The sequence below is a fragment of the Symphalangus syndactylus genome, chromosome X (assembly GCF_028878055.3).
Source record: "Symphalangus syndactylus isolate Jambi chromosome X, NHGRI_mSymSyn1-v2.1_pri, whole genome shotgun sequence".
Classification (NCBI taxonomy): Eukaryota; Metazoa; Chordata; class Mammalia; order Primates; family Hylobatidae; genus Symphalangus; species Symphalangus syndactylus.
In genome coordinates, this window is record NC_072447.2 from 62,571,548 (window position 1) to 62,596,432 (window position 24,885).

Consider the following 24,885-nt stretch of genomic DNA (forward strand, 5'->3'; position numbering starts at 1 on the left):
CTGGACAGATTCCAGTCAGCGCCCAACCCCAGCCCCGCCCTCGCCAGTACCCTGATAGGGCTTTTCCTCTCCAACAGGGAAAAGGGCTTCTTCATTACCCCGGGGTGCCAGGTTAGGTAGTTTTTCTGCTTCTGAGATGGCCATCTTGATTGGGGATGTGCCCTAAACACCTTCAATATGCACAGTTATCTCCAACAGAGAACCCTTCTGCACATACTGGGCACTGTGTAAGATCAGGGGCAGGAGGAATCAAGATTTTTGTGTGTGTGTGTGTGGTGCAGCTTCAAGAATCCTTAAAGCTCTTTAGGATGGCAACATAAGACTGTGGCTTCCTGAGGACAAAGCAGAGGGACAGTCTGTCTCAGTGCACAGTAGATGCTCCATAAAAGCCTCACACCTACAAATGGCCAGCCTCTTCTGATTCTATTACTTTTATTAAATAGTGGGTTTCCACACATGGCTTTTTAAATAATCCAGGCAGGAGAAGAGAGGAGGGCACACTTTGAACTCCCCTCCCCACAATACGTGATTATTTACATTTTAGCAATTGGACAATCCCGGCTCAGGAGGAGGTTGCAAGAATCTGCAAAAGTTGGAGGGGGCGCCCCAGGAGAACAAACAGCAAGCCTTATTTCCCCTAGCCCATCCCCCAAAAAACCATCCATCCCATCCTAGTGTCTGGTGGTGTCCGGTGGTGTCCATCTTCCATTCCTTCCCAAATTATGGAAGTAAGGTTCTTCTCACCAGAATAAGAGCACTTGGGATAACAGAGTAGGGTCCCCTCACCAAAAAAAAAAAAAAAAAAAAAGCAGCCTTGGGGTAACAACAGGGCATTACCTCCTCCAGAATAACGAATCCTGGGCTGAGGCAGGTAAGCAGCTTGACCCAATATGGGACCCTAGGCTAGGGGAAAGGGTCCCTTTACTAAAATAAAAGCTACTGGGGTATTGGAAGGAAAGCACCCTTGCCCAAGTAAGAGCATATGAACTAAGTTTGTGTGGTGGTAGTAGGAGGTGCCAATAAAGGGGTGACACATCAGAATATGAGTCCCGGGGCTCAGAATGGGAACAACTTCACCAAAATAAACTTCCTTAGCAAAATGAGAAGCAAGAAGTTCCCCCTCCAGAATCAGGGACCACAGGTTCTGGGAGGAAGGCTCCTTTGTAGGATTGGGAAGGGAACTGGGCAGACTTGGTTTATGTCTTCTAACCCCTGATCCTCAATCCCTTACCTTAGTAATACTGGATTTTAATGACCGGTAATGACCTGTAAAACCAAGTCAACAAATGTCCATCTATCCCTGTGACATGGCCATGGGATGGCTCTTCCGACCACTGGGGGCCAGGCCAGGCTTAGGGTAGCAAGGACCAGGCCAAAGGGGCGGGGCCTCCTTTGGAGGGGTTGAGGGGTGCATCCTCGGCTGGTGTTTGCATCCAGGGGTCCAGCAGGATCTCTTCCAGTGAGGGTCGGGAAGAAGGTTTGGGGGCCAGGCACCGGCGGATTAGGGCACAGCAGTCTGTGGGCCAAGAAGCAGAGAGGGAAGATTAGCAGTCAGTAGGGGGTACTGGTCCCTGAGAGGGATGGAGTCTTCTGGGCTGGGGTCAGTGAGGCCTCACCTGGGGAGACATGGGCAGGGAAGTGGAGCTCAGCTTCCAGAATCTCCTGGTCCCTCTCGAAGGGAATGTCCCCACACACCATGTCATAGAGGAGGATGCCCAGTGACCAGACAGTGGCCGGGAGTGCATGGTACTGGTGTCGAGAGATCCACTCCGGGGGGCTGTACACCCTTGTCCCTGCACACAAGCCAGGGGTTAGACCACTCAATCTCATGATGCTCTTCTCCAACCCCAAACTCCCCAGGAAAGATGGCCTCACCACAATTAAGAGCACTCAAGATAAAAGCAGAGTCCCCTCACTAGATAAAGAGCAGCTAAAATAACAGAGTCCCTTCAACAGAATAAAAGCACTGAGAAGTAACAGGATCCCCTTACCAGAGAAAGAATACTCAGGATGGTAACAGGACCCCCTCACCAGAATAGGAGCCCAGAATAAGGTTAGCACACCGTTAAAAGATGGACTTTATCAGAGGGCAAGGCTGAGAATCCCCAGTATTAGCAATTGATCATCTTATATAATGCAGTATGAGTCAAGGATTACAGGACACCCCACCACTGGAGGCCAACGGTCACAAGGCCATCAAGTAAAAACAATCCCTCTGGGGAGATTTAGAGAAGCCTTACCATCAAAGTCAGTGTAGGGTTCATCATGAAGCAGGGCACCAGAACCAAAATCAATGAGTTTGGCACAGCCACGGCGTAGGTCTATCAGGATGTTCTCATCCTTGATGTCACGATGGACAACTCCACGGGAATGGCAGTGCTGGATGGCTGCCACTACTTGGCCAAAGAAGCAGCGGCTTGGGCCTTCACCCAGCGGGCCCTTCTCTGTGATATAGTCAAAGAGATCCTGGGCGGGCAAAGGCCGCTCGAGGACCAGCATGAAGCCCTCCTGTGTCTCAAACCAGTCAAGCAGGCGGATCACGCCAGGGTGCCCACCGCCTGCACCCACTTTCCATAGCAGTGCCACTTCGAGTGGGCATGTGACTGAGTCTGACTGGGGACACAGGTGGGGTGGGAAGCAGGGAGAGAAAAAAGACAGATGTCAGGGCAACAGCTCTGAGGCTTTTTACCTAAGCTCAACTCAGGGCCCCTTTTCCTGACAGTGTGTCCTTGAGCAACTCACTTCCCTTCCTGGGCCTCAGTTTCCCTAAAGACACAAACACACAGCGTTTTAGAGGGTGAAACCAGCAAAGAGTCTGCACAAATCTCTCATGTAGTAGATCAATAAACATTTGAATAAACAAAAGAAGTTCAGCCGGGCACAGTGGCTCATCCCTGTAATCCCAGCACTTTGGGAGGCTGATGTGGGTGGATTGCTTGAGCCCAAGAGTTCAAGATCAGCCTGGGCAAAATGGCAAGACTCCATCTCTACACAAACACAAAAATTAGCCAGGCTTGGTGGCATGCACCTGTAGTCCCAGCTACTTGGGAGGCTGAGGTGGTGGGAGGGTTGCTTGAGCCAAGAAGGCAGAGGTTGCAGTGGAGATCCACCACTGCACTCCAGCTGTCTCAAAACAAACAAGCAAAAATAGAAAAATCTGGTTATTAACTTAAGGCTTTCAGCAGAAGCAGCACCACCATTATGTGGTGTTTTGTTCCTTGACATATCCCAGATTAGAATAGTACCTTACACAGTAGGTGATCAATAAATGTTAAACAGATGACAGCACTTAATAGCATGGGCTCTGACAAGCAGTTAGCACTCAGTAAACACTGTTATTGTGTAATAGTTTGTTTTGTTCACGGACGTATATGAAGCACTAGAACAGTGGCTGCTAAAGAGTAGAGCTGAATAAGTATTTGTTAAACAGGTGAAAACAATTAGTAAAAAAAGGACCTAGCACAAAATGAGCTCTCAATACTTATGTAATACTTTGCTGAGTGTCTAGAATTATGTCTGTCATATAGTAGGTGGTCAATATACCTAATTTGTTTAACAGCTGAGTGATTTATTGCAAAGGACTTAGCACAAAAGGACTTAGTGTTATCATGTGTTTTGTCAGCATCACCAAGCACCTAGAACCAGCCAATAAAAAGCCTAAATGTGGCCCTGCGCAGTGGCTCACGCCTGTAATCCCAGCACTTCGGGAGGCCAAGACAGGCAGATCATCTGAGGTCGGGAGTTCGAGACCAGCCTGACCAACATGGAGAAACCCCATCTCTACTAAAAATACAAAATTAGAGGCCGGGCACGGTGGCTCACGCCTGTAATCCCAGCACTTTGGGAGGCCCGAGGCGGGCAGATCACTAGGTCAGGAGTTCCAGACCAGCCTGGCCAACATGGTGAAACACGGTCTCTACTAAAAATATAAAAATTAGCCGGGCGTGGCGGCGGGCACCTGTAATTACAGCTACTCAGGAGCCTGAGGCAGGAGAATCGCTTGAACCCAGGAGGTGGAGGCTGCAGTGAGCTGAGATCACGCCACTGCACTCCAGCCCAGGCAGCAGAGTGAAACTCTGTCTCAAGGAAAAAAAAAAAGTCATAAATGCAGCCGGGCGTGGTGGCTAATGCCTGTAATCCCAGCACTTTGGGTGGCTGAGGCAGGCGGATCACCTGAGGTCGGCAGTTCAAAACCCGCCTGGCCAACATGGTGAAACCCTGTCTCTACTAAAAATACAAAAATTAGCCGGGCATGGTTGTGCGCTCCCGTAGTCCCAGCTACTTGGGAGGCTGAGGCAGGAGAATCGCTTGAACCCAGGAGACGGAGGTTGCAGTGAGCCGAGATCGCGTCACCTCACTCCAGCCTGGGCAACAGAGGGAGACTGTATCTCCAAAAAAAAAAAAAAAAAAAAAAAGTATAAACGCTACTGGCCACAAAAGCCGCCCCCCACTGCCTCCCCAAGCCCTGTGCAGGTACACTTCGAGCAGCAACCTTCTGGGCTGAGGTAGAGCCCTCTCCTGGCCAGGCTGCTGACTTGCACAGCAGCAGACGTTTTCTCACCGAGATGCAAAAATTCCGATATTGCGCAGGCGCACCCTCTCCCTTTGGGTCCCACGGACTGCGCAGACGCAGTTTCCCCTAGAGCCCGCCAGGGGGCGCTCCCAACTCTACAACTTGCCCAGACCCGCCCTGATGTCCGTTAGCGTTATAACGGCAAGAGAGAAGCAGCCACCAACACCATGGCAACCAGTGACCTCTGCCCCTTGTTCCCCACCAGCATGCCCTGCGGGCAGTCCCCCAGCAGTGTTTGGAGGGAGGATGGGAAAGGTTTGTTGGAGGGGAGAATCCAGGGCTCTAGGGGAATTGGGGTGAATCAGAACTGTATGTCACCCCAAGGGAGTATAAATGGGCTGGCAGTATTCTCACTGTTACAGGGCCCAGGGAGTCATACATCCCCTGGAAAAAGCAAGGAGGTGAATTCATCAGTGATGGAGTAGGTAGGTCAGGAAGGGCTCCGAAGGTACTCACCAAGGGGGACCAGCCCAGCACACGATTCCGGGGAATCACTTTGATGGCCACCTGGAGAAGAGGGCCGTGATAAGGAGGCCAGCAGGTGATCCCCAGATCCCTCTCAGTCTAGACCTTCTGCCTACCTCCAGTATTCCTCCATCTACCAGCACTCTAGTCTTTCTGGTCCCCAACCACAGCACCCCACAGAACCCATACCAGGGCGTCTCCCCTGCCCTCCAGGTCCTCGGAACCAAGTTTATCTCTCCCACCTTCCTTAGCCCTGGGCTCTCCGTTCTCAGGCATCAGGACTCATCACTCCAAGTCCTGAGTTCTAGATTTCCTGATAGCCCAGGTCCACAATCTTCCTATTTAGCTCTACGATACCCCAACTCTGTACCAGGGTCCTGGTCCGCATGGCTCCACACTGGACACCTACCTCCAAAATTCCCACAAATCTCACATCTAGGTCCCCGCTTTCACACACATACACAGCCTGGACTCTGGGGTCGAGGACCTCCGGAATCTGAAGCCCCCTGCCCCCCCCATAACCTCCTAGACCGACACACACACCCGCACGCACACACACCTGGCCCTCTACACACACTGCAGGCTCACTCCTCAGACGGACACACACACACACACACACACACACACACCTGGTCCTCTACACACTCTGCAGGCTCACTCCTCGGTCAACCAGCATTCCAGGGCCAGGACCCCCGGCCCCCGCCACACGCACCTGACCCTCCCAAGACCCTTGTGACGGATACCTGGAGTCGATCTGTGAGGCGGTGTCCTGCGAAGACGGTGCCAAAGCCCCCCTTACCCAGGAGGGGGCCGAGTCGATACTCGGCCTCGAAGGCTTCCCGATCCTTGCCTCCTACGCAGGCGGAGGCGAGGAAGTCAGGGTGGCGGCGTGCTGAGCCCAGCCACGACTCCCTCCCCCCGCGCTGCAACCCATCATTCCAGCCCACCCCGTCTGGTTGCAGTAGGGGAAGATGTACTCACCTGGCGGCGGCGTGGGGGTCACGGGGGGCGCAGGAGGCCCCTGTAGAGGCTTGGTCAACATGGAGGTGGCGCTGCGCAGATTGAGCCCACTGAACCCGCTAAGCCCGCAGGGCGTGGACGCCCGGGGCAGCGCAGCTGGGGAGCCAGGGCTGGGGGGCGCCAGGGTGGAAGGCAGAGAAACTGGTGGCCCGGAAGCGCCCGCAGACGGCGCAGCGTTAAGATTCGCCGCGCGCGCCAGCCCCAGTGCTACTGAGCCTGGGCACGCGCCTCCCGGGAGAGTCACCCTGGGCGACAGCCCCGCCCACCTGGCTTTGATCAATCCGGACGCGGCACCTGCTGTACCACAGCCAATCGGAGCCAGTTCTTATTTGCATACCACCCTCATCGTTTCAAGGGCCCCCTTATGCAAATACACGCTCGATTCTTCCGAGGAGGCGGGGCCAGCATGTAAATGAGGGGGCTTGAGGTGGGGCTCACACTAAGAGGAAATCGGTTCTGGGAATCCCTTTGCAGCACCACGCTTGTTTTGGTTGTTGCGCGGGGTTGTTGTTGGTAGTGGTGGTGTGTGTGTGTGTGTGTGTGTGTGTGTGTGTGTGTGTGTATTTACACTTAAAAAATAACTGCGCAGTATCCTTTCCTGGGAAGTTGGTTTGCCGCCGCTGCCTGGATATTAGCAGAGATAGCGCCAGGCCGGGCTTCTAACAATTCGCGCCTGTGGCTATCAAAGACCCCGTCTCGAAAGGTGCTTGTCGGACTCCTTCCGGGCGACTGGCGGCCTTCATTGGAAAGCTGAGGCCAGGGCCCTGGAAATAGCTGGTAGCCAGGGAGGGGGAACCCCTACCATCAACGCCACGGGTGTACATTGGTCAAAGGCAGCATTGCCTGGTGAGTGTTTATTGGAGCTTTTAACCCTGAGCCCTGGGCCCAGTCAGCAGGTCTAGAATCTAGAACAGCAGGGGGTGGTTCTTGGGGGATGGGGGTGAGCCCAGAGTGGTGGTGGCATGGGGCTGCATTTGGAGTTGAGAGAGGCAACGACTGAGAGACATGATAGAGGCTGCTAGAGAAGTGGCAACTCTCAGACACAAATTTGTGAAAAACACCCAGAAAAGGCGCCACACCCCAGGAAGAAAAATGCACTCCAAAGACACATGAATGCCAAGATATACACAAACACATACTGTCAGACACATTCACAGAAACGACCTAGATACACATGCAGCCAGAGACTGACATACACTTTCAGGCAGGCACACTGTCAGAAAAATAGTTATGTCCTAGAATGACACCCAGAGACACACTTACAGAAAGGCACTCACGCAGACCTACATTTGCCATGTGATGACATAGAAATGTCCCGTCAAACACACTGGCAGAACTTGTCACAAACACACTGTCACCATCAGACATGCACTGTCACAGCAAGACTTGTACTGTCCCAGAAATGAGAGACGCAGAGTCTGTCACAGGAAGATGCACAGATGCTCCAGGGACACACATGCACTGCTCTGAATGCAGACATGTACTGATGTGATAGAGTCACATTTTGTGGCAGTGTCACAAAAACAGACATGGATAGACCTGTTCAGACACAGACACACATACACCATGACACATGCAGTTTATCAATGGAACAAACTGTCCAGAAATAGCTACCCAGAATCTGTTGCAGGAACACAAACGGACATCCACCCCATCAGACAGAAACCACAGATGCACTGTCACAGACAGACCCACGCAGGCATGCACGCATCTTGGATTTAGACACAAACTGTCAGAGATAAGAGTCCCACACTCAGTCACCATCTGACACACCTGGAAACAAGCCCTTCATCACACACACAACTGGAGACACTCTGTGAGCTGCACATGAAGACTTGGACTCACCACAATCACACACACACAGACAACACCAAAAAAGCATACATGTACTCTCCTTTGTTCACCCAACATTATTAGGGGGTGGTTTGCTATAAGCCTGCCAGGCCTTGGTGGGGATGTTAGTATCAGAGATGTACAGATAAGTCAGGCATCAAACCTGTGCCATGAAGTTTATCTGTAGTACAGTTACTGGGGAGATTTTTAGATAGAAGTGAGAATGTGAATGGGCTTCTCAGCAGGTGACGCTCTATCTGTCTTGAAAGACAAAGAAGGTTGGTGGCTCAGGACAGGGGAGGGCAAATTGCAGGCAAAGGCCAACAACACTGGACCGAGCGGCGAGAGATTGGCAGGGGCCAAATGGTGCAGAAACTTCTACAAAAAGAGTAATACTAACATTTGTGCTCTCTCAATGTGCCAGGCACTGTGCCCAGTAGTACATTACTTTGATCATACATATTCCCTCTAGATGATCACAGCAGAAGCATGAGGGAGTAGATATCACTTTTTTTTTTTTTTAAGACGGAGTCTCGCTCTGTCGCCCAGGCTGGAGTGTGGTGGCACAATCTCGGCTCACTGCAACCTCCACCTCCCGCGTTCAAGCGATTCTCATGCCTCAGCCTCCCAAGTAGCTAGGATTACAGGCACGTACAACCATGCACGGCTAATTTTTGTATTTTTAGTAGAGATGGGGTTTCTCCATGTTGGCCAGGCTGGTCTCAAACTCCTGATCTCAGCTGATTCACCCACCTCAGCCTCCCAAAGTGCTGGGATTATAGGTCTGAGTCACTGCACCCAGCCTAATCACCTCTTGTACAGATGAGACACTTGAAACAGAGAAGCAATTGACCAGGGCCACACAGCTAGAAAACACCAGGAAGGTTTCAAAGCAACTCTACAACAAATACATGCTTGGCCATTGGGTTCCAGACACACTCCGCAGACAGCCACTCAGCTAGCCATGCCCTCAACTGCAGAACCAGACACACATCCTGTCAGAGGATCTCCATTATCATGGCATGGTGAAAAACCTGCTTGAGAAAACCTGAGGGCCAGCCAGCCTTCTTTACCTTGGATTTACCCCTAGGGAAGGCAGGGAAAGAGGTGTCAGACTGGGGGGACAAGAACAAAAAAGGGTTTAGCCATCCTTCACCTTCTAAAACCTAGTAGGTGAGGCCCCTCCGGTTACTTCCACTAAACTCATGTTGCTACAAAGTATCAGTTGCGCTTTTCCAAGGCTTTTCTTCATCAGATCACAAGAGCAGCATTCACGGTGAGAGGCAGGCGGAGAAGCTGGAATTCAGGCAGGAAGTTCAAGCTCACAGTCCTCTGCTACCATCACACCCCCAGGAAATAGGGTAGGCAGGGGTGGGGTCTGCAGGCAAAGACGCAGCTTTTCCAATGGTAATAGGTCCAGAAGGAGGTTTAATAAGCAGCAAATCAAATACAAACTCCAGGCCCCCAGACAGACCCTGCTGGAGAGCATTCACACCTCTGAGGTCAAGCCAAGGTCCGTGTCATTGCATTGTCATTGCATCCTCTGCCCAGAGGCCCGCCCAACCCCTGCCCCAAACAGAACAGAGCCGCTCAGGGAAACTGACATTTGGTTTTATTGTGCCAAGGACATTACAGATGGCGGATCTTGTCAACACCTGCAGGGCACGGGTGCCCCATCTGCCAAGGCTGCTCCCACACTCCCTACACTCAAATCCCGGGTGGCAGCCATTATCCCCAAAGATGACCCCCACCCCAAGATTCCAAAGAGGCTAGTGGTGGTGGAAGCAAAAGGAATGCAGCAAGGTCAGGGTTTCATTGTCCAAGCCGGCCTGACACCTGCCACCCTGCCCTTGCCCAGTGCACACCCTAGACCCTGGGCCGGCCTCCATGCAGCTGGAGGCCAGAAGACAGCAACCCATATCTTTGCAGCCTCCTCCATGCCCCATGGCCTGCCTGCCCAGAAAGATGCCACCTTCACAGAGCCAGTGCTGTCGTTTATATCATTTTTGATTAGTTGATTTTATAAGATAAAAGTATATTTTAATAAAGAAAAAATTCAACATTGAAGGCTCAGACGTTCTTGGGGTTCTGGGAAGGGAAATTTCCCACTTCTTCCTCCCACCTCCCTGGCATCAGTGTCGGGGGGGAGGGGTGGTGGCAAGTTTTTCTCATCTTGGAAGGAATGAGGGGCAGGGAGACTTTCCTCTGTCTGAATGTCTCTCTCCTCTGGGGCTGCCTGGCTGCCAGTTGGTCTGTCTCTGTGTGCCTCTTGTCTATCTTCGGCACCCTTGCCCGAGTCCCCTGTGGAATGCAGGGATGGTTCTGTGCGGGGTAGGGGGGCAACAGGGCACGTCAGCTGGCAGAGAGACAGGTGATAGTGGCAGCGGCAATGAGAGGGAGCACAGGGGTGGGCTAGCCAGAGGGAAGTGAGGAGGAGGGAAAAGAGGGGAGAGCAGAAAGAACAGAAGGAGGCAAGAGGGAAGAAGCCAAAGAAGGTGAGGTGGCACCGGAGAGCAGGAGTACTGGGGTTGGGAGATGGTGTCCCATCCCTGGGTCTCCATCAACTCTTGTCTGGGGGTGGGTCTCTGTGCACTTTGTTTTTCTTCATACTGTCTAGGTATTCCTGTTGGGACACTGCCAGCACCGATGCTAGGATCTCATCATCATCCCAGTCATTCAGACCTGCTGGGCGAGAGGAAGAGGAAAAGGATGATGGAGCGCTCTCAGCCTGCCTTCTCCTCACCGTGCCGACATCTGGGGCTCTGGAGAAATCCCATAGGGCCCTTCTCACTCCTTTCTCAAAACAGAAGGATCTGCTAGGCCTGTGAAACCCCACTTAGACCCCAGACCCTTCTGGGGCAAATTCCTTGGGTCTGAAAAATCCCCTCCAGTGCCTCTCCCTTCTTTTCTTGGGGAGATGGCCAGAGGCTCCAGAAACCCCCTCTCAGGACTTGCCACTTCTTCCAGTCTCTCCCAGCTCCTAGCAGCCTCCATCCCCCCAGACAAAGGAGGCTTACCAAAGGCAGAGGGGGACATCTGCTGAATGAGGGCCCGGCACTCCAAAGCAGGGTAGAGGGACACAAGGGGGGAAGTTGCCCGGTCGGCCCCTGCCGAGAACTGACTGCTTGTACCTGAAGCAGACGGACAGTCAAAGGTAGGGACCCAGGATCCAGGACCCAGGACCCAGGCAGTGCCTCCTAACTCCCAGCACATTCCCTGTGGGCAAATCACTGACCTGGCGCACAGGGTGAAGGAGGTTTGGCAAGAGCTAAAACAGTGCCTGGGGAAGGGGGCTTCATGCCCAATTCAGCATGCAGCTCAGGGTGCTCAGGTGACGAGGCTGAACTCCGCTGCCGCGGGGACCGGCTAGTCCACTCCTCCAGGCCACTGGAGGCTGCTGCTGTGGCCGAACTGCATGTGGCGCTGGCTTTCCGGGGCTGCAGTGGGGAAGGAAAATGTGTTAAGGACCACCAGCAGCCATGACCTTCCTGTGACCCATCCTTGAATGCTGGCTCCCTTCCCAGGACCTTGGCTATGATACAGCTTCTACACAGGTCAACATCATCCCCACTCACACGGTGGACCACAAGGCTCCTCACAGGACAGAGGTGGAGCTCCTTACCCTTTCTCTCACACCCCTACAGCCAATCTGACAGGAAACCCTGTTACCTCTATCTTGAAAATAGATCCCAAATCCAACCCCTTCTCACCACCTCCACTGCCAGCACTGGCCACCAGTCACCTGGCCTACTGCAGTAGCCTCCTCCTCACTGGCCCCTGCTTCTGCCCTCACTCACCAGACTCCACTGGATGACTAGCAGGCAAGGCGATCTTGTTAAATCTCCAACCACATCCTGTCTGTCCTCTGCTCACAATCCTCCCATGGTTTCTGCCTCTCTCAGAGTAAATGCCAAAGTCCTCGCCACAGCCCACAAGCCCCTACTCAATCGGACCCACAACCTCTCTGACTTCATCTACTACTACATTCTGTTCGGACACACCGGCCTCCCTCTGGGCTGTGCCTGAGTTGTACCAGGTGTGTGGGTCTGCTGTCCTCCCCTCCATGTGCACTCAGCTAACTCTCACTTTCTGCAAGGTTCAAATCTCACCTGCTCTGAGGCCTACCCTGACTGTGCTATTTCATACCGTGAACGCACATTCCTGCTCAGCCCCTTTATCCTGGCTCTACACTTTCCATCCACAGCATTTCCAAACTAATTTATTCATTATATTTATTATTTTATTTCACTCTGCAAAACTGTGAGCATCACAAGGACGGGGATCTTGGTCTGCTGGGCTCACCTATGTATCCCCATATACTGAAAACAGGGCCTGCCACAGACTGGTAGTAGGTATTTGTAGAATAAAACTCAGCTCCTTCAGCCGGGTGCGGTGGCTCACGCCTGTAATCCCAGCACTTTGGGAGGCCAAGGTGGTCAGATCACGAGGTCAGGAGATGGAGACCATCCTGGCTAACACGGTGAAACCCCATCTCTACTAAAAATACAAAAAAGTAGCCGGGTGTGGTGGCGGGCGCCTGTAGTCCCAGCTACTCGGGAGGCTGAGGCAGGAGAATGGCGTCAACCTGGGAGGCAGAGCTTGCAGTGAGGCGAGACTGCACCACTGCACTCCAGCCTGGGCGACAGAGCAAGACTCTGTCTCAAAAAAAAAAAAAAAAAAAAAAAAAAAACTCAGCTCCTGCCAGCCAACATCTACAATCACTCAAAACTCCTTGTGATTTTACAATTCCTCAGATGCTTCTCTGCCCTGCCCCTCCCCGCTTCCCTAACAATTCAACCTTCCTCTGTGAAGACTAACCGGAGCCCCAACCTCCACTGATCTTCCAGCCAGGGTCAAGGACCCCACCAATGAGTTGTCTCCCCCAACAGATGAGATCCTTGAGGGCAGAGTAGTCCAGATCTGATGTTACATTCTCAGTAGAGACCTGGCACACAAGGGCAGTCAACAAAAGCTTGTGTCTCTGAAGCTATCCATTATTCCCTTGTGTCACCAGCGGCATGGCTGCCCTCCTCTCTCTCCTTAAGTGCCTGTTCTGCACAAGTATTTAAAGTTCCAAGGTACAATGCCAAAACTAAGACCAAGATGAGTTACAGATGGTGCCGGATGCTTCCTTCCCTCCCAGATATCAAAACTGCTTAATTTTTTTCTGCTCGCTTGAGGGCAAAGCATGAGAAGTAATGAGTTTTTGGCCAAGCCTGTGACAGAGTCCATGACCCACCTGGCTGGGGCCTCGGACCTGGCGAGCCTGTTTCTCCTGATCCCGCAACCACTGCAGGTAGGATTCCCGAGCCACCTGCTCCTCGATGGCCTCATTTGTGGCCTCCCAGTCCGTGGCCCGTTTCTTGTCTTCTAGCATCTGCTGTTCGATCCATGACTCCTCCGACGTTTTTATGGCATTCTTCATCAGAGACTGCTCTGCAAACTGCAAGGAGGGAGAGGAACAGGGATGTGCAATAACACTCTGAACCTGCCCAAGAGCCAGAACAGGCTCAGCGAGGTAGGCCCACAGGCCCCAGAAAAAAAAGGAGACAGAAAAGCAGGTACTCCCACAGAGCAACACTCTGCAGACTACCTCTTGATTGGGGACCAGGGGAAAGCAGGCTTGGGATGTGGGACCTGTCATTCCAAACTCCTGTGCTTGTAAGACCTGACGTCAACCCCTAAACCACCTCAACTGAGGCATTGAGACTGCAGCAGTCAGGTGCCTTCCAACCTGGGACTTTTTTTTTTTTCTGAGACGAAGTATCGCTCTGTTGCCCAGGCTGGAGTGCAGTGGCGTAATCTCGGCTCACTGCAACCTCCGCCTCCCAGGTTCAAGTGATTCTTTAGCCTCAGCCTCCCAAGTAGCTGGGATTACAGGTGAGTGCCACCACTCTCGGCTAATTTTTTTGTATTTTTAGTAGAAATGGAGTTTCACCATGTTGGCCAGGCTGGTCTTGAACTCCTGACCTCAGGTGATCCACCCGACTTGGCCTCCCAAAGTGCTGGGATTACAGGCATGAGCCACTGCACCTGGCCCTGGGCCTTAATTTAAAGAAGCCTCATCCAGTGATGACTGTTTCATAATGTTGAGGACTTTCTCACACATGAGCAGATGAGACACATACAAAAATTAGCTATGTGTGCACAGGGTGGAGGGAGTATTCAAGCATGGGAGGGGTTGGGGGAAGTAGTGGGTGTGTGGGGGAATAAGGGGGCAGTATCAACATGGTGTGGGGTGCTATGAGTTACAGGACACTACATCAGAGTACTGTTTTTCAGGCTGAGATCCAACAGCATTTTTAAAAAATAGAAAATATCAGAGTATATCCCAGGGAATAAGTGCAAATGTTGTTTCATGAAGCTTTAGTTAACATTATTTTAATGCACATATACACATCACACACAAATGCATATATGCTAAGTAATCATGTAAAATGTATTCTTTTTCCTGCAGACCTTGCATTCAGATAAAATGTAATTTTTTACTGTGAATAGTTAAAAACAATTCGTAAAACTATGTTAAAACAAGCCAATTAAAAAAATAGTCAAAAAATCTAACCACTCTGGCAGTGTTAAACACACTCCAAGTGTTTTTTCTACTCACTCACTCAACAACAATCAACACAGGAGACTTCTGTGACCAAGTGTGCGGGCTGGGGGGGGAGGGTGTTTTCCCACACAGCAAGCAGCGGACACCTGGTGTCCGTCCTCCAATGCAATTCAATACCCAGAGACAGCCTGGGATCCCACAGGTTGAGGGCTCAGTCCCACAAGACTCCCCCCACCCCCCCTTCAAACACCAGTCGAAAGTCTGGGCCTCCAGAATTTCTGACTGACCAGCTATAAACTGGGATTCCCACAATACTTTTTGGGGGGTTCAATTAACTTGCTAGAGCAGCTCACAAAACCCAGGAAACACGTCTGCCAGTTTATTATAGAGAAGATTAGAAAGTATACAGATGAGATGCACAGAGTGAGATATGGGGGAAGGGACGTGGAGCTTCCATGCCCTCCCTGGGGTGCCACCCTCTAGAAACTTCCATGTATTCAGCTACTCAGAAGCTCCCAGAACCCAATCCTTTTGGGATTCTTTGGAAGCTTCATTATGCAGACATTATTGATTATGCCATTGGACATCGGTGATCAACCTAATCTTCAGCCTCTCTCCCCTCCCCAAAGGCTGGGGGATGGGCTTAAAGTTGCAAACCTCTAATCCTGCCTTGGTCTTTCAGGTCACCAGCCCCCATCCTGAAGCTACCTAGAGGCTGCCAGCCATCAGTCATCTCATTAGCATACAAAAAGGCATCACTTTGGAGATTCTAAGGATTTTAGGAATTGTATGTCAGGAAGTCACAAACACAATTCACCAAAGAAGCTATACAGATGGCAAATAAGCATATGAAAAGATGCTTAACAGCATTTGCCAATAGGCAATTGCAAGTTAAAATAATGAGATACCACTACACACCTAAGAGAATGGCTAAAATCCAACACAATGACAGTATCAATTGCTGGTAATGCTGAGCAACAGGAACTTCTAAATCGTTATGGTGGGCATGCAAATTATACAGCCACTTTGGAAGACAGTTTCTCAGTTCCTCATAAATCAAAACATAATCTTACAACGCAATCCAGCAATCTTGCTCCCAGCTATGTATACAACTGATCTAAAAACTTAGTCCACAAAAAAACCTGCATGCACGTTACAGAAGCTTTATTCATAATCATCAAAAACTGGAAGCAACCAAGAATGTCTTTTAGTAGGTGAATAATTAAACTGGTACCTCCATAAAAGGAACATTAAGTGATAAGAAAGAAACCAGCTAACAAGCCATGAAAGAACATGGAGAAACCTTAATGCATACTGCTAAGTAAAAAGAAGCAGTCTGTCACGCTGACCATTTTAATTTCAGGGGGAAAAAAAGCAAATTGGCTGCAGGTGGCTCACCCCTGCAATACCAGTACTTTGAGAGGCCAAGGCAGGAGGATCACTTGTCCCCAGGAATTTGAGATCGGCCTGAGCAACACATTGAGACCCTGTCTCTACAAAATAAAAATATTTTTAAAGTTAGCCAGGCGTGGTGGTGTGTGCCTGTGGTCCCAGCTACTTGGGAGGCTGAGGTGGGAGGATTGCTTAAACCCAGGAGGTCAAGGCTGCAGTGATATTGTGCCACTGCACTCCAGCCTGGGCAACAGTGATACACTGTCTCAAAAAAAACAAAAAAAAAGCAGTATGAAAAGGCTACATACTGTATGATTACAATTATATGACATTCTGAAACAGGCAACTCACAAACACAATAGATTAGCGTTTGCAGGAAGAGGGAGGAAGGGAGGGGTAAGCATATGGAGTATGAGGAATTTTAAGGGTGGTCAAACTATTCTGAATAATACTGTAATAGTAGATACGTGACATTATACATTTGTCAAAACCCATAGAATGTACAACACAAAGAGTGGACCTTAATATATACTATTTAAAAAAAAATTAGGAAGGCTGGGCACGGTGGCTCATGCCTGTAATCCCAGCACTTTGGGAGGCCAAGGCGGGTGGATCTCCTGAGGTCAGGAGTTCGAGACCAGCCTGGCCAATATGGTGAAACCCTGTTTCTACTAAAAATACAAAAAATTAGCTGGGCATGGTGGCGCGTGCCTGTAATCCCAGCTACTCAGGAGGCAGAGGCAAGAGAATCACTTGAACCAAGGAGGCTGAGGTTGCAGTGAGCCGAGATCGCACCACTGTACTCCAGCCTGGGTGACAGAGCAAGACTCTGTCTCAAAAATAAAAACTAAAATTAAATTAAATTAAAATTAAAAGATCTATGGCCAGTGCGGTGGCTCACGCCTGTAATCCCAGCACTTTGGGAGGCCGAGGTGGACAGAGCACCTGAAGTCAGGAGTTCGAGACCAGCCTGGGCAACATGGAGAAACCCCGTCTCTATTAAAAATACAAAAATTAGCCAGGTGTGGTAGTGCATGCCTGTAATTCCAGCTACTCGGGAGGCACGAGAATTGCTTGAACCCAGGAGGTAAAGGTTGCGGTGAGCTGAGATCATCGCACCACTGCACTCCAGCCTGGGCGACAGTGAGACTCTGTCTCAAAAATAAACAAAAAAAATATTAGGGGATCTGAGATCCCAGCATAGAATGCAAAAATGTGACAAAATAATACAAATGTATTACAAACATGAAACAATCTTGGCTGGGCGCGGTGGCTCACGCCTGTAATCCCAGCACTTTGGGAGGCCGAGGCGGGCGGATCATGAGGTCAGGAGATTCAGACCATCCTGGCTAACACAGTAAAACCCCGTCTCTACTAAAAATACAAAAAATTAGCCGGGTATGGTGGCAGGTGCCTGTAGTCCCAGCTTCCTGGGAGGCTGAGGCAGGAGAATGGCGTGAACCCGGGAGGTGGAGCTTGCTGTGAGCTGAGATCACGCCGCTGCACTCCAGCCTGGGCGACAGAGCGAGACTCTGTCTCAAAAAATAAAATAAAATAAAATAAAATAAAAATAAACACCCTCATTTGAAGGGGGTGGGGGCAAAAGTAGGTCACTTTCAAAATGAATGGAGTCTGTAACACCAAAGGCAAAAAAGAACTATATGTAGCATTGTGTTGTAGTGATAAAGTTGTTTCCCACGGGGGTACGAGTGAACAAGTGTGATTCTGCTACATGTGTATGCGGAAGCGAGCAGTTACATAAATGGATGGTAGGAACCAGTGCATATAGAGTGGGAATTTGCAGAAGAACAAGGGGAGAAGGCTAGAATGAAGCATGTGATAATGGATCTGAGTTGGAGACATCAGTAAGGATTCATGTTTAATATAAATACTGATGGTTACAGGTAGAAATATTTATAGATATGTGTACACAGGCCACTATACATACATGTAGCTCCTTGCTCTATCAGCTGAGAGGGCCTAGAAGCATGGACAACCTGATATCGAAGAGCATATTCAACACCTAGGTCTTGATTTCTGTTAACAGTCTCCAATACATTCCAGGGCTCTTTAAAGAAATGGCTGATTCAGCTGGGCACAGCAGCTCACACCTGTAATCCCTGCACTTTGGGAGACCGAGGAGCGTGGATCACCTGAGGTCAGGAGTTCGAGACTTCAGCCTGACCAACACGGTGAAACCCCATCTCTACTAAGCAATACAAAAATTAGCTGGGTGTGGTGGCGCATGCCTGTAATCCCAGCTACTCGGGAGGCTGAGGCAGGAGAATCGCTTGAACCTGGGAGGCAGAGGTTGCAGTGAGCTGAGATGGCGCCCTTGCACTCCAGGAGCCTGGGCAACAAGAGCGAAACTCTCTCTCAAAAAAAAAAAAAAAAAAAAAGACCATACTGATGTAAATAAATAACTGGAAAAATTAATAAATTAAGGATGAGTTAAGGACGAGAGACAGATCCTCCTTGAAGAATTCCAAATAATCTATGTAGACACTCTACCCTCAAGGGGATGGGGCATAACCATTTCTTAGGTGTGGGCTGCACATAGTGACTTCCTTCCACACAGTACAGTATGGGAAAGATGGGAAAGAGTAACCTTAGGTGGAGAAACCTAACAAACACTACTTCTGCCAGTTGATAAAGGGTAACACCAACAGGCATAAATGACACTCATAGTATAAACCCTTGAAATGATGTAATGAGAATGGCACTTTACCTCTGTGATCTTCCTCCCTAAGACCCACAACCCTAGTTTAAACATGAGAAAAAGTCCAAAAGAGACATTTCCTACAAAATATTTGATCAGTACTCCTTAAAACTGTCAAGGTCATCAAAACAAAACTGAGAAACTATCAAAGATAAAGGGGCCTAAGGAGGCATGCAGACTTCATTTAATAGCAACGTATTAGGCCGGGTGTGGTGGCTCACGCCTGTAATCACAGCACTTTGAGAGGCCGAGGTGGGTGGATCACCTGAGGTCAGGAGTTCGAGACCAGCCTGGCCAATGTGGTGAAACCCCGTTTCTACTAAAAATAGAAAAATTAGCCAGGTGTGGTGGTGGGCACCTGTAATCTCAGCTACTTGGGAGGCTGAGGCAGAAGAATCGCTTGAACACAGAAGGCGGAGGTTGCAGTGAGCCAAGATCGCCTCATTGCACTCCAGCCTGGGCCACAGAGAGAAACTCTGTCTTAAAAAAAAAAAAAAAAAAAGTATTAATATTGGTTCGCACATTGTAACAAATGTACCATAATCATCTGAGCTGTTAATAATAGCAGAACTGGGCTGGGCGCTTTGGCTCACGCCTGTAATCCCAGCATTTTGGGAGGCCGAGATGGGTGGATCACCTGAGGTCAGGAGTTCGAGACCAGCCTTCAACATGGTGAAACCCCGTCTCTACTAAAAACACAAAAATTAGCTAGGGCCGGGCGCAGTGGCTCACGCCTGTAATCCCAGCACTTTGGGAGGCCGAGGCAGGCGGATCACAAGGTCAGGAGATCGAGACCATCCTGGCTAACACGGTGAAACCCCGTCTCTACTAAAAATACAAAAAATTAGCCGGGCGAGGTGGCAGGCGCCTGTAGTCCCAGCTACAAGGGAGGCTGAGGCAGGAGAATGGCGTGAACCCCGGGGGGCGGAGCCTGCAGTGAGCCGAGATCGCGCCACTGCACTCCAGCCTGGGTGAAAGAGCGAAACTCCGTCTCAAAAAAAAAAAAAAAAAAAAAAAAAAAAAAAAATTAGCTGGGCGTGGTGGCAGGTGCCTGTAATCCCAGCTACTTGGGAAGCTGAGGCAAGAGAATTGCTTGAACCTGGGAGGCAGAGGTTGCAGTGAGCCAAGATTGAGCCATTGCACTCCAGCCTGGGAGACAAGAGAGAAACTTCGTCTCAAAAAAAAGATAATAATAATAATAATAGCAGAACTGTGTTTGGGAAGAGGAGGATATGTGGGAATTCTGTATTATCTCCTCAATTGTTCTGTAAATCTAAAACTGCTCTAAACAATTAAGTCTATTAAATACAAAAACTTAAAACAATCATTTTTATTTTTTCTTTCAGACAGAGTCACGCTCCATCACCCAGGCTGGAGTGCAGGGGTGAAATCTCAGCTCACTGCAACCTCTGCCTCCCGGGTTCAAGCAATTCTCCTGCCTCAGCTTCCCAAGTAGTTCGGATTACAGGTGTGTGCCACCACACCCGGCTAATTTTTTTAGTATTTTTAGTAGAAACAGGGTTTCACCATGTTGGCCAGGCTGGTCTCGAACTCCTGACCTCAGGAGATCCTCCCACCTCAGCCTCCCAGTGTTGGGATTACAGGCGTGAGCCACCACACCTGGCCAGAACATTCATATTTTTGAAGAAAGAAAAAGAGGAAGCTGGGTGCAGTGGCTCATGCCTGTAATTCCAGCACTTTGGGAGGCCGAGGCGCGGGGATCACTTGAGCCCAAGAGTTCAAGGTCAGCCTTGGCAATATAGTGAGACCTTGTCTCTACAAAAAAAAATTTTTCATTTTTTTATAAAAAATTTTTTTAAAACACTGGCCAGGCATGGTGGCGAGCACCTGTAGTCTCCCAGCTACTCAGGAGGCTGAGGTGAGAGGCTTGCTTGAGCCTGGGAAGTGGAGGCTAGCTACAGTGAGCCTAGATTGCCCCACTGCACTGCAGCCTGGGTGACAGAGTGAGACCTTGTCTCTCCACCCGCCCACCAAAAAACAAAATGAGCCATTAAACCAGGACAAGTCACAGATGAATCTTAAATGCATAGCGTTAAGTGAAAAAAGCCAGTCTGAAAAAGCTACATACTGTACATTTCCAATTATGTGACATTCTAGAAAAGGCAAAACGAGAGTCAGTAAACAGATCGAAAACAAAAACAAGAAAATTCTGAGAAACTGTCACAGCCAAGAGGAGATAAAGGGGACACAACAACTAAATATAATATGGCACCCTGGATGGGATCCTGGAACAGACAAAGGTCATTAGGGAAAAACTGAGGTAATCTGAGTCAAGTATGGTCTTTAGTTAATAATATGTCGATATTGGTTCATTAACTATGACAAATGTACTATGTTAATACATTAATCATAGTGAGGCATATGGGAACTCTGTAATATATTTGCAACTTTTTTTTTTTTTTTTTTTTGAGACAGAGTCTCATTCTGTCGCCCAAGTTGGAGTGCAGTAGCACAATCTTGGCTCACTGCAACCTCCACCTCCCAGGTTCAAGTGATTCTCCTGCCTCAGCCTCCCGAGTAGCTGAGATTACAGGCACCCACTGCCACGCCCAGCTAATTTTTGTATTTTTAGTAGAGACAGGGTTTCACCATGTTAGCCAGGCTGGTCTTGAACCCCTGACCTCAGGTGATCTGCCAGCCTCGGCTTCCCAAAATGCTGGGATTACAGGTGTGGGCCACCGTGCCCGGCCTCTTTGCAGTACTTCTGTAAATCTAAAGCTGCTCTAAAATTAAGTTTATTTAAAAACAAAACAAAAAAGAACCCTATGTTGGAAGGTGTGTTGGTGTCAGGCTATGTGTTTCCGAAAATGAAGGAGTACTTTGTGTTTGTAGAAGTGAAACCTGAATAGAAGATACCAAAATCCTCAGCAGATGACTATGAGAGAGAGAGAAATGAATGAGAATCTATCAGTATGTGCTGCGAAAATGCACTGCCACCTTCTGAACACCTACTAGGCCCCAGGCCCAGTGGGAGGTGCTTTCTGTTATCAGCCAAGCTGCTAGCCTGGAATACTTACAGAATCTGCCTAGATCACACAGCCAGTGAGTGGTGGGGCCAGGCCTGTACCCCATGTCTCTGTGACCATGGCTGTCTGTAACCACTATGATCCCGGGAGAAAGATCCATGCCAAGATGCCCAGAGCAAGCCCTGGCTCACTGCTCCCAAATAGGACTCCATATCCTAAAATGCCAGCCCTCAACGGGCACAAAAGATAGGTAAGCCAACTCAGACAGGCAAACCAAGACCAAAGAACAAGCCCTGAGAGATCACCTTAAGTAACTCCCTATTTTTTTTTTAATAAGGGTGAGACCTCAGGGGAGAGAGGAGACAGGATATTTTTGTGAGTTAGGGGCAAAACAGACTCCAACAGGTTTCTGACCTCTATATCCAGCAGCCATTCTGGGCACAGGGACCCACTCACCCCTGGTTTGAATGATGGCAGGCCCAGCCCCACACCAATGGTGGCCTTGTTAGGATTCACCACTGAATTATAGTGGATATTCCGATGGTAGCTAACACGAATGGGTTCGTCCTCGTTTTGATGTATCCCATGGAATGTGTTGATGGGTTCTGCAGAGAAAGAGAAGGAGGGAGCATCCACAGCAGGCCAGGTAGGGCAGGCTCGAACAAGGCGCCATCTTTCCCTCACCTACCCACTGCAGAAGTACCTGTGCTGTACTGGTACACCTCCACAGGACGGTTGTACATCTCTGCCATGGCCTGCATCTCAATGTGGTTGCCATGGCAATTGTTTTTCCGCTTCCTGTTAATGTAGGTGGTAAAGTCCTCTGTGACATAGTTGGAGAAGTAGTCGGCATTCTTCATCTGCAGAATAGATTGGAAGGTTAAGGTCTGTGTGGAGAAGAAATCCTCCCACCCTGCCCCTCCCCCAAAGGCCTCCCCCATTTTCTCACCAGATAGTCCATGCAATGCTTTCGCACAACCTCATGCATGTCCTGGTCTCCATACACCTGGTCAGCTGTGGGGGCAGAAGAAAGCAGCAGCTAGGGTCAGAGATGCCAGAGAAGAGCTCTGCATCATAGAACATCCTTTGGGGAAGAGGAACTGGGGGACCAGGGAAATTCCCTTTTCTACCCCAAGGCCTGGAGAGTTCTTGCCCTTGTAGGCTAGAACGGGGTCATGGAAAAATAAGGCAGGCAGGGCCAGACTTGAAGAACAAGAGAGTGCAGGTGAGAGGAAAACAGCCACACGCCTCTTGGGCAGATAATAACTTTGTCTAGGGTACACGTGGCCACTCAGAGAAATCAACAACATTCTAAGTTCCACAGGTTGGCCTCAAACGCTATTGATTCCCACACCCCCCCTTTGCTTTCCACATGAGGAAACTGAGGTTCAGGGGGAGTTTGTGGTTTGTCCAAGGTCACAAAGAGTCAGTTTGTGACAGAGTCAACTCTGAATTCAGTTTTCCTGACTCCCACGAGTCAACATGGCCTTTGTAGGTTGGAAAAAAAAGGGAACAAAGACAAAAAAAGGAAAGAAAAAAAAAAATGGGCTCCAAGCCCAGTTCTGCCAGATACTAGAGAGCTGAGTGACCAGAGGCAAGTGACCCAAGTGTTCTGAGCCTCATATACCTCATCTGTAAAATGGGAACAAGAGGGATAACAGGCCAGGCGTGGAGGCTCACACCTGTAATCCCAACACTTTGGGAGGCCAAGGCGGGCAGATCACTTGAGGTCAGGAGTTCGAGACCAGCCTGGCCAACATGGTGAAACCCCGTCTCTACCAAACATACAAAAATAAGCCGGGCATGGTGGCAGGCGCCTGTAATCCCAGCTACTTGGGAGGCTGAAGCAGGAGAATCGCTTGAACCCAGGAGGCAGAGGTTGCAGTGAGCCGAGATCATGTCACTGCACTCCAGCCTGGGCAACAGAGTGAGACTCTGTCTCAAAAAAAAGGCCTTTTGTGGGGATTAAATGAGATAATGGGTATAAAATAACTACCACTGGGCTTGGGACAGAGTAGCCACAGAGTAAATCAGAATTCCTTCCTCCATAGGGAGGCCTGAATGTGGGGTACTGTGAAGGTGACAGAGGTGAGTAAAATCCTGCCCCTACCTTCGGGGAGCACACAGTCTAGTAAAAGAGGTAAGACACACATGCAACTAACTTTAGCTTAACTCAGGATGGGCAGCCTGTGGCCCGAATAGTCCAGGCGTCGTGAGATTTGGTCAAACTAAGGCGAGAAGGAAACACACTCCCTCTGCTTCGCTTGAGGATCTTCACACATGCCGTTCCTTCTCTTCAGGACGCTCCTTCCATCCTCGTCAGCTGCCTACTTCTCAAACACCAATGTGTTCTTTATTTATTTATTTATTTATTTATTTGAGACAAGGTCTCGCTCTGTCGCCCAGGCTGGAGTGCAGTGGCGTGATCATAGTTCACTGCAGCCTTGATCTCCTGGGCTCAAGCGATTCTCTCGCCTCAGACTCCCAAAGCGCCTGGATTACAGGTGTGAGCCACCGCGCCTGGCCCAACATGTTCTTTAATACAGTTCCCCACTACCCAGGGCACCTCTATCACCAGATTTATCAAAGGTGTGCATAGACTTCTGCCCGACCACACTGGGCTCCCACAGAAGGCAAAGGGCAGTTCACACCAAAGTCCACCCCCAGTTCAGGGCCCGATACAGTAAAGGAAATCAGGAAAAGTTTACTGAGCAAATGGATAGGCTGGGTAAGCCAGGGAGCTCTTCTCCCTGTGAAATTAAAGTGGGCCTGAAGATCATGCAAGTCTGATTTCCACTGGTTTTGGGAATTTCCCTTTGTTTCCCCAGAAGACCACTGCTCTGATGGGATCTCCCTGGGGCACGGGGCTAGGGTCAGGTCACACAGGAACACTCCTGAGTTCTTCCCTGTCAGTCTACCTCTCTGAAGAACTGTCAGAAGAACGCCTTCCCTGCCTTCCCCTTCCTACCCTGAAGGGTTCTGTGAGAAAGGCTACTCTGAGATAGAAAATAGGGCCCACGTTTGTCTCCAGTCCTCTTGGAGGTGAAGAGACCTGAAGGGTAAGGGGGTGTGGAGGTCGTGAAGGCGGGAAGGGGGTAGCCCCTTCACCAATGTAAACAAGGATGTGGGTTCTGCGGCCACACTCTCCCCCGCCCTCCCCAGCGGCATTTCCAGCAAGTCACATGTCCTGCGCACAGGCTGGGGGCCCCCTGCTGCTGCCTTTCTTAGAAGCCAGGACCACAGAGCCCGCACAGTGAGCTACTTGAGGAGCTATTTCTGTAGGCTGAGCTTGGGGTACTGGGAGGCAGTGCTGTTGGCAGCTGCAGTAAACAGGAACAAAGAT

General features: G+C 49.9%; 2 protein-coding genes across 8 annotated transcripts in view; both read right to left on the reverse strand.

Moving 5' to 3' along the window:
• Nucleotides 1–415: 415 nt before the first annotated feature.
• PIM2 (Pim-2 proto-oncogene, serine/threonine kinase) lies at nt 416–6,353 on the reverse strand. Its single transcript, XM_055268133.2, has 6 exons — nt 6,020–6,353; nt 5,782–5,891; nt 5,030–5,080; nt 2,241–2,613; nt 1,617–1,793; nt 416–1,516 (listed from the first exon to the last, which is right to left on the reverse strand). Exons 1-6 carry the CDS (start codon nt 6,078–6,080, stop codon nt 1,353–1,355), a joined length of 936 nt encoding a protein of 311 aa, XP_055124108.1. The 5' UTR covers nt 6,081–6,353; the 3' UTR covers nt 416–1,352.
• A 3,128-nt stretch (nt 6,354–9,481) lies between these two features.
• Nucleotides 9,482–24,885, reverse strand: part of OTUD5 (OTU deubiquitinase 5) — a 36,612-nt gene continuing 21,208 nt past the window's right edge. Inside the window, exons 3-10 of one of the 7 annotated variants that reach the window (XM_055268096.2) lie at nt 22,492–22,556; nt 22,231–22,402; nt 21,999–22,147; nt 13,131–13,334; nt 11,127–11,328; nt 10,909–11,022; nt 10,415–10,576; nt 9,482–10,192 (exon numbers count right to left, since the gene is read on the reverse strand). In XM_055268096.2, coding sequence (XP_055124071.1) covers nt 10,452–10,576; nt 10,909–11,022; nt 11,127–11,328; nt 13,131–13,334; nt 21,999–22,147; nt 22,231–22,402; nt 22,492–22,556 — 1,031 coding nt within the window. In that variant the 3' untranslated portion in view covers nt 9,482–10,192; nt 10,415–10,451. Of the gene's footprint in view, nt 10,577–10,908; nt 11,023–11,126; nt 11,329–13,130; nt 13,335–21,998; nt 22,148–22,230; nt 22,403–22,491; nt 22,557–24,885 lie in introns of all 7 variants that reach the window. The other 6 variants (XM_063634442.1, XM_055268100.2, XM_063634443.1 and 3 more) reach the window with 6 other exon arrangements.